This window comes from Mastigoproctus giganteus, chromosome 11 (assembly GCF_048544385.1).
Source record: "Mastigoproctus giganteus isolate SK-2022 chromosome 11, ASM4854438v1, whole genome shotgun sequence".
NCBI classification, from domain to species: Eukaryota; Metazoa; Arthropoda; class Arachnida; order Uropygi; family Thelyphonidae; genus Mastigoproctus; species Mastigoproctus giganteus.
The window spans coordinates 110,447,700-110,460,950 of record NC_143585.1 but is presented as its reverse complement, the minus strand read 5'-3'; the positions used below and the strand labels follow the sequence as shown (position 1 = coordinate 110,460,950).

Here is a 13,251-nt window from a genome sequence, read left to right as displayed (position 1 = left end):
ACAAGAAACCATGTGCTTTATTATATTTTATTTATAATAAAAAAATAACACTATATTCAGATATGGGAGGACCTCCCATATCTGAATACAGTGTTATTTTGTTATTATTTATTTGTACAAAATATTTTTGTATATTGTTTGCTTCCTTAGTCCCATTTCATTTTTGCACTAGGTTTTTTAAATTCTTTCACTTTATCATTACTTTATTTCCAGTTTCTACTTTCCTTTAAACCTCTTAGTTCACGCACTTTGTACTTTTTATTTCCATCTTTACAGACACTTTATGTTACAAACCACACATTGTGTATGTACGTACACATGCGCGCGCGCGCACACACACACACGCACGCGCGCACACACACACACACACGCACGCACACACTAGGCCAACATTATAATGCAGTTTGCTTTTTCTATAACGCTGTCACAACTCACTATAATGCTTTTTTTTTTACCAGCGTACAGATTGAATTTTTGAATTGAATTCTTTTACAGATTGAATTTTTGCCATGTTTAATGAAAATGTTTCATCTGATGTAGCATGAGAATGAATAGCAAAACAGCATTAAAATGTTTCCCACACTGATTCGAGAAATTTTCTCCCATGCTTATTATGTAGTTCCTAGATCAACATTTGAAAAAATTATAAAGTTAAAGAATATGCAGAATTGATTGTAATCTTTGCATTACCTGCATTTGTGTGAAGTCTAGTCATCACTACCATAATGGATAGTTTACTCAAATTGTATCATAATTAATGCAACAGTTACATTTTCGAAGAGTTAATAATTGCCGATAAGAATGAAAGAGCAACGACATCTGGATTTGGTACAAAGGTAAGAAAAAGACTGTTTGAAAATTAAATTAGATGTTTTGATGTGAATCGATTCTGGTCAACGACAAGTGAATGTGTGCAATAATTTAGGACTGGCAGGTTCAACTGTAAGAACAATTATAAAAAATAAAGAATTAATTTTAGCAGCAGGAAAGAGTTGAATTAAAAAGGAGTCTGTGGTGCTTAATGCAGGCTTAGCTGTCATGCCATACTGTGTACGAGATGAAAAATATGGCTGTAAAAAATGGAAATTGATTTGATTTAGCATTAGCATTAGTAGAGGCATTTGATGCAAGAAAGCAAGCTTATGCAGCATCAGCCAAAAAAAAAAAAAAAAAAAAAGTAACATAAATAAATAAAAATAACCACTTCCACTTCACCCCTCTGTTCGTTCGAAATACCTGTCCAGCTGAGCCTTAAACTTATTTAGGCTATCAACTTCCACGACAAGGGATGGAAGTCTGTTCCACCCACCAACCACCCGCTGGCTAAAGGCAAATTTCCGCACATCTATCCTACATCTGTCTTTCCTCAATTTGAATTTATGCCCTCTCAGGTGATTTTTCTGAGCTAGAGGAAGAATCCCATCAGCATTGAGCATGCTCAAACCATTCAAGGCTTTGTACACCTCTATCAGATCACCCCGCTGGTGCCTAGTTTCCAGACACTGTAATTTGCAAAACTTAAGCCTTTCTTCGTAAGAGAACCCCTTTGTCCCATTCACCAATCTAGTTGCCCTTCTCTGTACTCGTTCCAGCAGCTCTACATCCTTCCTGAAATGAGGCCTCCAGGCCTGTATACAGTACTCTAGGTGTGGCCTGACCATTGCCTTATACAAGGGAATAATCACCTCCTTATCCCTGCTAGAAAAATTCCTATATATCATTGACAATACACCATGAGCTACTCTTGCAGCTCGTCTGCACTGCTCAGAGAACTTCATATCTGCCTGCACCACCACCCCCAGGTCCCTTTCATTCTCTACCACTGTCAGTGTAGTACCACAGAGTTGATACGTTGCTCTGGGGTTGCTGTTTCCCATATGTAGTACTTTACATTTGTCAATGTTAAACTTCATTTGCCACCTCGAAGCCCATCTGCTCAACCTTTCCAAATCCTGTTGCAGCAGCATAGTGTCAGTAGTGTCCTTGACAACCCTGCCAACCTTCGTATCGTCTGCAAACTTGGACATTAAGCCTGATATACCATCATCAATATCATTTATAAATACAGAAAACAATAAAGGCCCCAATACTGAACCCTGAGGGACTCCACTAATAACATTAGTCCACGATGAGCAGTGTCCATTGATTACCACTCTCTGTCTTCTCCCCCTCAACCACCCCTTTATCCATAGCAGCAACTTGCCTCCAATGCCACACTGCTCCAATTTGTGCAGCAGTCTTCCATGTGCAACAGTATCAAAAGCCTTTCTAAGATCCAAGTATATAATATCAAAGTTATTCCCTGCATCCAGTTCTTTTGTGACTGCATCATAGTATCCAATCAAATTGGTCAGGCAAGACTTCCCCTTAACAAAACCATGCTGTGTCCTAGCTATAACTGAAGTCTTGTCTAGATGATCCTGCAGTGCTTCTTTCACCAGTGCCTCCATTAATTTTCCGGGAACAGAAGTTAAACTCACAGGTCTATAATTACTTGTGTCAGCCTTTGATCCCCCTTTGTGAATTGGGGTCACATTTGCACATCTCCAGTCAATGGGTACCTCCCCTGAGTCCAAGGAAGCTCTCATAATTATGGCTAAGGGTTTGCTTACCTCCTTTGCTGCCTCCTTTAATATAACTGGATAGATCCCATCCACCCCAGGTGCCTTTCTTGTGTTTATCTTCAACAATTTCTCCTCCACTTTGCTCTCAGTTATTACAAGATTCTCTAGCTTACTGCTAGAGTTGAATACACCTCTGGCATTCCCCTCGCTGAATAACTCCTCATGTGTGAATGTCGATGCAAAATATTCATTTAGTTTGTTAGCTACCCGAGCAGGGTCATCAACAGTTGACCCATCGATCTCAAGTGGACCAATCTGATTCATCCCCTTCCTTCTAGAGTTTACATAAGTAAAGAACTCTTTGCTGTTTTTCTTCGCATCCCTTGCCAAGGATCTCTCGTAATCTGCCTTCGCCTGCCTAACCTCCTTTGTAACTTGGTTACAGATCAACTTGTATCTATCATAGGCATCCGTGTCACGTGTTAATTTGTATGTATCCCATGCATTTTTCTTCTCTGCCATATGCCTCATTAGTTCATCTGACAACCATTTAGGCCTAAACCTTGAACAATATTTCTTAGTTGGTATGTAAAGCCTAGTAGCTTCCACGATAAGTTCTTTGAATGCTTCCCATTTTGAATTTGCTGTTGGCAATATCATCAGTTGATCCCACTGTATAGAATTTAAATACTGTCTCAGTCCATTGTAGTCGCCTTTACGAAAGCAATACCCCTTCCCTTTACCCCTAATGGTAGTTACCTCTTTGAGTAACTCCCACTTCAGCACACTGTGATCACTGCCACCAAGTGGTTCATTTATCTGCAGATTCTTAATGCATGAAGAATCACTACTGATAATCAAATCAAGAGTATTACTCCCTCTAGTTGCCTCCCGAACATGCTGATGTAGAAAACAATCATCCAATAAATCCACAAAAGCCTTGCTACTGTGTGAGTGACCAGCCCCCAAATTCCAGTCAATATCTGGGAAATTAAAATCCCCCATTATAAGACTCTCTGATTTACTGGCCCACTCTATTTCTCCGAACAGTTTCTTATTATACTCATCAGAGTCATTAGGCCTATAGCACACTCCTACTCTCAATTTTGATCTCCCAATGCTTATGTCACACCAAACTGACTCGACACTGCACTGTCCAGCGATGTCGACTGGCTTCACTTCCTTGGATTTTATGTGTTTCTTAATTAATAGCATAACCCCTCCTCCCTTCCTATCCTGTCTATCCTTTCTGTACACATTGTACTCCCCAAATTCCAGTTCTGCATTTCTTATATCTGTGTGACACCACGTCTCTGAAATCCCCACAATATCTGCCTTTGATGTTTTGAGCAATACCTCAAATTCATCAAATTTATTTACTAAACTCCTAGCATTGGTGTACACACAAGTATACATGCACCTGTTCTTTTTCTTAGCTACCCTAACACAACCCATGTGTTTACTTGTACCCCAATGATTCCCAGCAGTCTCTGAAATATCCTGCATCTTATTTTCCAGGCTGCGGCTCATTCCAATAGAAGCAGTGCAAGAATCACTTTCACCTCTGCCAGTGGCTACTGTTAATCTATTAGTCCTTGTATCCCCCCCAAGCTAGCAGTTTTCCGACCCACCTAACATTGCCTCGATAGCATCAGCAAACATTCTTGCACCCTTTCTATTTAAGTGTATCCCATCCCTGTAGAAGCAGTCTCTCCTGTTAACAAGTACAGACCAGGCTGAAAAAAATTCTACCCCTTGAGCCCTGCACAATCTTTCCAGGGCCGAATTGATTGACAGGGCTCTCATCATATACTCCCTCCTATCGTGTCTGGGCAGAATTGCAGACACTTTCAATTTCAACCCTAATTCACGGCTTTTTTTCATCAGTGACCTGTACTTGTCAAGTAATTCCGCCGGTCTCCTACTCTTAATGTCATTAGTGCCAACGTGTACAACTATATCACCTTTTGTGCCCTTAAAAGATGATATCCGCTCTACGTCATGAACTTTTGCCCCTGGCAGACATACCCTGGTCCTATTCCACCTATCCTTTTTACAAAGCATGTTTCCCTGACAATAGAGTCACCAACAACTACTAGTTCCTTTGGGACCAGCGCATTCTGCCTTGGGGGTTGCCGCTGTGTTCCGCGATGACCAAGTGCAAGCTCTGGCATTGGTGTGGGCAGCTGAGAGCTTGATGGGCCCCTCACTTGTAATCCTTCGAGGGCATCCACCCTATCCTTCAAGCTCTCATATAGGCCCATAACAACGCTGAGTTGTCGCCTTATCTCCTTACACTCCTTGCATCGCACACACACAAAGACATCCCCCATGGCAGTATCATGTCCCATACTTGACTGCTCCGCAAACATCAAGCAAATAGTGCATCTTACAAGGCTGTGATTCAGAGGACAACTGCCCCCCTCAGTTCTCCCCTGGGCCACAGCATTCCCATTAGCTTGAGCCCTTTGCTTTGCTGCTCTGGTTTGAGTCATGATTTGTATGATTTATACATTAGACTACCATTAATATCCGGAAACCCCTCCTCTGATAGTTGGTCATGTTCCGCCCAAGTACTACATGTCAGACACAACTATGCTCATAGCCTTTCAAGAGATAGTAGTACAATTGTGAATGCAAGATACTGCAGTTGACAGAATTAAGATTTCCAGCACAGAATGATTATAGCAGTGGTCTCCGAAGTGGGGTGCTCAAGATGATCCATGGGGTGTGTGGATAATCCAAGGGGTGATTTGGTAAGCAGAGCGAGTGATGCAATCCTTCCATTTGGATCAATGTACCTGTGTGAGGTGACTTTCTCTGCAATGACTATTATTAAAACGACGGTTAGAAATAAACTTAACCTGGAACCAGATCTTCGGGTAGCTGTGTCCCAAAATAGGAAACCAAGATATGCAGCAATAATGAAAAATATTCAAGCACATGCATATCCCCACTAAAAAATGCAGTTGATTTGATTTATACCACTTTGTACTTCAATTTCGTTTTGTATCAAATTAGATTGTGATTCTAGATATAATGCATACCATGTAATTTATTTATAAATAAAACAAATAGTATTACATTACGGTTACTGCACTTGTTACATTAATGATTTCATATCTTTTGTGCTTGAATTTCAATTTAATTTAGTATTTTTTTATTTGTGATCTTTTAAAATTATATGTGATTTTAGATATAATGCCTTCCATGTAAATTATTTATAAATAAAACAAATAGCATTACATTACAGTTACTACACTTGTTACATTAATGATTTCATATAATTTTGTGCTTGAACTTCAATTTAATTTTATTTTGTATTTTTTTATTTCTGATCTTTTAAAATTATATAATTTTAGATATAATGCCTTCCATGTAAATGATTTATAAATAAAAAAAAAATACACAGGTCTTTTAACCAACAGGCACGCAGTGAGACATGTCAGGAAAAGTATAGTGCACAAGACATTGCATGATGTCTTGCAATCACCCCAACTAATGCCAGTGAGGTGGCATAAACTTATGCCAGTGAGGTGGCATTAGTTTGGGTGATTGGGGTTTACCTTGGTGTGAGGCCTGCTGTTCCTTGACCGTTGACTAATGGAAAGCTGTGCTTTGCAGTGATCAGACCGGGGTTCGAGTCTGTGACCACTGCATATCCCCAGAGCAATATGGCCTTAGTTGCTAATGCTCCTAAAAACCAAATAACAACAAAAACAGCTTTGCAGTGACAAATCACAGTACATCCTCTACCAGTCTTATGGGCTTGTCTGGGTGTAGTGGATGCCCAGAGAAAGCTACCTTCTAGACTGTATCATCCTGGTAGTGAATTTTGGCAGAAGCAGCAATGGTCTGAGACTGTTTTTCATGGTTTGTCCCGGGACTATTGGTTGTTTTGGACAAAATCATGAATACAGAAGTCTGTCTAGATGTCCTGGACAATAATGTATTACCTAATGTTGTGGCAGCATGTTGGGGAGGGCTTATACGTGTATCAGAAGAACAATGCTCCTTGTCATACTGCTTGCATTGTTACAGACTGGATTGAGCACATGAGCATTAAAAAGTTATACTGGCCAACCCAGAGCCTTGACCTCAATATTATAGAGAACCTCTTGGATGAATTGGGTTGTAGGGTGTGTGTGAGAAAAGAAACTGCCTGAAAAACAGCTGAACTGGGCACCACCTTGAAGGCCGAAAATATCAGAGAAAATTTACAAAAAAACTGGTAGAGAGATCGAGATTAGAGGCTGTCATAAAGGTCAAAGATTTCAGTACATTATTAGCTTTCTTGTAAATAAGTGCTATTTGTAGATATGCAGGTGTTCAGATATTAATGGTACAGCAGTGTATAATTAAGAACAAATTTAAAGTAAAAAGTATACTTATACATACCAGTATACAATAATTTTCTTTTCTGAAATTAAAACTATTCATTTGCCAACTGTATTCTCTCTCCTTATTATTCAGCTTAGAACATTTTTAATAGTGTGATCACTTTCTAATGATGTTCCATGTAAGTAAATATTAGTGCTATATTTTAACCTGATTCCAACTGTTTTAATCAACAACTATTAGATAGCAATATCACATTACATCCATCCTTGTATGCGGTAGCCAAATTAGAAAAACTACTCCCTTAATTAATGGTTTTGTTTCTTTTAACTTTAGAAATATATTTTGTTGGAATCCTGCACTTGATTCTCAGTAGCTTGTAGTTTTTTATTTATTTATTATTATTATTTTTTTAAGGCTAGTTACAGTTTTAACTATATCTTTTATGGGATAAAACCTAACTTAATTTTCATTTTTGCATAACTAGTTGTCAATCTTTGGGGAAAAAATTACACTTTTGCCTTATTTATATTTATGCAGCGTGTACATCTTGATATTCAAGTAGGGGAGCATGCAGTTGACTATGGTAATGTGGCACAGAAAGAGAAATTAACCGAACTGCAGCTCCGAGTTCGGCAACTTTTGGATCAAGTGGAGCAAATCACAAAGGAACAGAATTACCAAAGAGTAAGTCAAAGCATATTATGAATATTTAAAATACGTTGTGCTGTACATTGAGAAGCCAGATCCACACTGTAAATGAACACTTTTCACCAAGTTTTGAAATTGTGTATACGATTGCTTTCAGCAAGCAACAAACATGGCTTGCTTATGAAGTTACAAAAGATTGTTGATAAGGTCTTATAGATCAATCAGAATTGTTTGTAAGCAATGTTTGTTTTCAGGGTAAATGCTGCTAACAAAACAAAACAGAATAATTTATATAAAGATAATTTATCACAGAATCGATAATAGTAGTATGAAGATTTTTAATCCTTTTCACTTCATACAGAACATACTCTTTTATTGGATTATATTTACTCAATTTTCTTTACTTCCACACATTTTTCTTATAAAAGGGTAACAGACCAGTGCAATGCACTATGCCACAGCCAAAAGGAGTCTCTAAACATCTCTGATGTTCTTATATCAAACTGACAAAATTAATGTAGGTGCCCCAATATTGTATTTTGCACCGAGTGACTGCAAGAGTTTGCGACACCACTATTTTCCATCTTGATTGTTCTTCTCCACATCATCCCAGACTTTCCTTTAATTCTCCCATCCTGTAGGTAACAGCTTCATTGCTGTTTCACCTACTACTTCATCCATATGGCTTATGTTATTCCCAGTCTGTTTTCTTTTCATGATTTCTATTCTTATATTTTCTTGCTTTGTCTTAATCCATAATTCATTGCCTATTTTAGTGGTAGTAGTGGCATTGCAAGAAAGCAAGCTTATATAACAACAGCCAAAAAAAAAAAAAAAAAAAACTATACATTTCACCCATCCATACCCTCAAGGCATTTGTTCAAATCATCCATTTTCACAACAGATTGAAGACTGTTATAACAATCTGCAATCATCCTTCCTCAACATGAATTTATGTCTCTCTCATGTGTTTAGTCTTGGAAAGAGGAAGAATACCATTAATATTCAGCTTACTCAATCCATTCAAGGTCTTAAACACCTCTATCAGATTACCACACAGTTGCCTAGTGTCCAGACACTAATTTGCAGAATTGAAGCCTTTCTAGGTAAGAGCAGCTTTTTGTTCCCTTCACCAATCTGATTGTCCTTCTCTGCACCTGTTCCAGCAGATCTACATCCTCCCTAAATTGAGGCCTCCAAACCTGTATATGATACTCAGGATGTAGCTTAATCATGGCCTAAGAGAGATAATCACCTCCTGATCCCTGCTAGAAAAGTTTCTGTATACCATTGACAAAACCTCATGAGATGCCCTGCTCAGAGAATTTCGTATCTGACTGCGCAATCACCTCTAGGTCTTTATTATTTTCCAATACCCCGAGTACCACACAGTTGGTACATTACTCTGTGGTTACTGCTACCCGTATGCAGTACCTTGCATTTGTCAATGTTAAACGTCAACTGCCATTTCTCAGCCCATTGACCAAATTTTCTTAGATCTTGTTGCAGTAGCTTACCCTGATTACTGTTATTAATCACCCTGCCAACCTTTATATCATCTGCATAGTTAAACATTAAGCCTGATATACCTAGTAAAGGATAGAGAATGCTTATAAAGCGATACTCGCCTTGAATTAATCTGCGATGGCTTACTTAGGCAGCGTGGTTAATATTTAGGTTGAATTGTTAAATTGAATAAAATTAAAGGGAGGGAAGTAGGTAAGTGTTGACTGAGTTAAAATAGGTGCAAGGAAACAGAAGTGTACACATCCAATCCTTGGTTGTCATTGAAGTAAAGGAAGCAAGAGAATAATTAAAAACTAAATAAATGAATACAGTGAAGCCAATAGTCGTTACGGGGACTTTCGTTGGTTAAAACGTCTTCAGTTGGTAATGTGTGGAGAGTAAACATGCGTAGTATTTAAGAAATAAATTATACTCTCGTGATGCCTTTTTTGACATGTGGGAACTTTAATTGCAAGAGGTTCCAAATTGGGGAATGATTGAAGGGGAGTTCGGAATTTAGAATTTTAAGGTTTGAGCGGTGCGGATACCATTCAATAGCTAGGGCTTCATATTGAAGTATTCTGTAGCTGAAACTAAAATCCAGCTACAGAATACTTCAATATGAAGCCTTAAGAATCCTTACTACTGTAAACAGAACCTGGATGCAGACGGACAGTGATTGGACACTCACCAACAATGACAAAGACTGAAGCACGATGCCAAGTCAAAGAATCCTGATCGGAACTGAAGGGTTCCATTTTTCTCAGGGGTGCCTCTCTTCCATCACCCTAAAACTTTACCCTTCCCCTCCCTGAAACGCAATCTGCCTTCCACTCTCACCTTTTTTTTTTTTATTCCAGGTGGTATTCCTCCAAGGAGCCTCCCTGGCATGCCTCCACATGGCTAGGAATGAGAGGCAGGGGACAGTGAACCTTCTTGTTCTATGCCTCATGCCTGCCAGTCGCTGGCATTCAACAGGACAAACACACCACTCGCCACACTGTCGGTATTGGCACATGCCTAAACAGATGCTACAGCTTCCAAAAAAAACAAACACATCTGTCCTTCAATGCAGGAGCATTGATATTCTGTCCATATAAAATTAACACTACAGTACATGGCATTTATTTTGACTATGCTTATTGTCATTTGCTCAAATTCAACTATTATTTACATTTTTAACCACTAGCACTACTATTTAGTTATAAATAGCATTAGTATTAGTAGAGGCATATGATGCAAGAAAGCAAGCTTATGCAGCATCAACCAAAAAAAAAAACCGCTCCCAATTCACTCCTCTGTTCGTTCCAAATACCTGTCTAACTCAGCCTTAAATTTATTTAGGCTATCAACTTTCACAACAAAGGATGGAAGTCTGTTCCACCAACCAACTACCCACTGGCTAAAGGCAAACTTCTGCACATCTATCCTACATCTGTCTTTCCTCAAATTGAATTTATGCCCTCTCAGGTGATTATTCTGAGCAAGAGGAAGAATCCCATCAGCATTGAGCATGCTCAAACCATTCAAGGCTTTATACACCTCAGTCAGATCACCTTGCAGATGCCTAGTCTCCAGACACTGTAATTTGCAAAACTTAAGCCTTTCTTTGTAAGAGCATATTTGGAAATATAAATAAAGATTTTTCAAATTGTTTGTGCTTCATATTGAAATGTGCTTTTTTGAAACTGCTCAACCACTAGTGTCGCTGTCATCTGTTAGGTATACCTCTAAATTCCAGCACTTCTGAATCCTCAAGGATGTTATATTTTAGAGAATTTAATGCATACATATATAAAAAGGCATGTGGGGTCCCAAAGTATTGGTTGGTTGAGGGGACACCAAAAACCTTAATCTGGCACTGGTGGCTAATGGCTGGTGCCAGACAGCACTCCTTCAGGATTACTTGAACAGGCTTCAGAAATAGTAAAAAAAAAAATGGCAGCTGTGTTTTAATGCAGCAAAATGCAAGGTCTTATGTGGGGTTGGATTAAAAAGAATAAAGGAAAGAAGGCATTTGGTGTTATGATACAGTTGAACGCAAAGTTCTCTGAGCAATGTAGACAGGCAGCAATAGACAAGCAGAAGGAAATTCCCATTCATATTCTCAATAATGATTCATTGAGCATTTTCAAGTAGAGATAAGGTGATAGTCCCACTGTATAAGACAGTTATGAGACCACATTTGGAATACTGTGAGTATGGAGATCAAAACTAAAAAAGAAAGACATGAAGCTTCTTAAAGGATCCAAAGACCAGCACCCCACTTAGTAAGATCTGCAAAAGGGACCCATATGAGCAAAAGACTGAATATGTGGGCTACAGAGTTTGGCAACCAGTCATGAGGGGGGGCTCATCAAGGCCTTGTAAGGCTGTGAGAGAGGGAATAGTAGTAGTATTAATGGAAAATGATGCAAGAAATAAAGCTTATATAGCATAAGCAAAGAAAAAAAAAAAAAAACAGTTCACTCATCTGTATCCTCCAAGAATTTCTCAAGTTCTCCCTTAATTTATTCAACCCATCCACTTCCACAACAACCGATGGAAGCCTGTTCCAATGATCAACTATCCGCCAGCTGAAGGCAAACTTTTGCACATTTATATTGCAACCATCCTTCTTGAACTTGAATTTATGCCCCCTCATGTGTGTAGTCTCAGAAAGTGGAAGAATACCATTAACATTTAATGTACTCAATCCATTCACGGCTTTCAAAACCTCAGTCAGATCTACCTGCAGGTGCCTAATCCCGAGACCCTACAATTTGCAGATCTCCTTTCTAGGTAAGAACACCCTTTTGTTTCCTTCACCAATCTGGTTGCCCTTCTCTGCACCTGTTCCAGCAGACCTACATCCTTCCTATAGTGAAGCCTGCAGACTCAAGAACAGCCTAAACATGCTCTTATATGGAGGGATAAACACCTCCTTATCCCTGCTAGCAAAGTTTCTGTATATCATTGACAAAAACCCTGGCAGCATGTCTGCACTGTCAGAGACTTTTATGTCTGACTGCACAATTATCCCCAGGACTTTCTCATTCTCCATTACCCTGAGTGTAGTACTGCATGCTTGATTGCAGAATAATGCATGCCTGTCCAAATGGTGCTGCATTACTTCTTTAATGAGTTATTAAGCTAACAGTTCTGTAATTACTCATATCGCCTTTTGATCCCCCTTTATGAATTAGGGATATTCGCACATCTTCAGTTCATAGAGACTAAAGATGTGTGAATCCACTTCCCCTAAATCCAAGGATGCCCTCATAATTATGGATAAAGGTTTGCTTACCCTCTTTTGCTGCTTCCTTTAATACAAGTCACCAACAACTGCAAGTTGTTGTTGACAGTAGTTGTTGGTGACTCTATTGTCAGGAAAACGGGGAACATGCTTTGTAAAAAGGATAGGTGGAACAGGACCAGGGTATGTCTGCCAGGAGCAAAGGTTGATGACATTGTAGAGCAGATATCATCTTTTAAGGGCACAAAAGGTGATATAGTTGTACACGTTGGCACTAATGATATTAAGAGTAGGAGACCGGCAGAATTGCTTAACAAGTACAGGTCACTGTTGAAAAAAAAGCCCTGAATCAGAGTTGAATTTGAAAGTGTCTGCAATTCTGCCGAGACACGATAGGAGGGAGTATATGATGAGAGCCTTGTCGATCAATTCGGCCCTGGAAAGATTGTGCAAGGCTCAAGGGGTAGAATTTTTTTCAGCCTGGTCTGTACTTGTTAACAGGAGAGACTGCTTCTACAGGGATGGGATACACTTAAATAGAAAGGGTGCAAGAACGTTTGCTGATGCTATCGAGGCAGTGTTAGGTGGGTCGGAAAACTGCTAGCTTGGGGGGGATACAAGGACTAACAGATTAATAGTAGCCACTGGCAGAGGTGAAAGTGATTCTTGCACTGCTTCTATTGGAATGAGCAGAAGCCTGAAAAACAAGATGCAGGATATTTCAGAGACTGCTGGGAGTCATTGCAGAACAAGTAAACACAGGAGTTGTGTTAGGGTAGCTAAGAATAGAAAGAGGTGCATGTATACTTGCGTGTACACCAATGCTAGGAGTTTGGTAAATGAATTTGAGGTTGCTCAAAGCATCAAAGGCAGATATTGTTGGGATATCAGAGACGTGGTGTCACACAGATATAAGGAATGCAGAACTGCAACATCTACAGACAGGATAGGAAGGGA

General features: G+C 39.2%; 1 protein-coding gene across 1 annotated transcript in view; it reads left to right on the top strand.

Annotated features, from left to right (window-relative positions):
• eca (transmembrane p24 trafficking protein eclair) overlaps window positions 1-13,251 on the top strand; it is a 49,492-nt gene that overhangs the window by 20,080 nt on the left and 16,161 nt on the right. Inside the window, exon 3 of the mRNA XM_090385554.1 lies at window positions 7,443-7,589. Within this exon, the coding sequence (XP_090241680.1) occupies window positions 7,443-7,589 (147 nt within the window). The remainder of the gene's footprint in view (window positions 1-7,442; window positions 7,590-13,251) is intronic.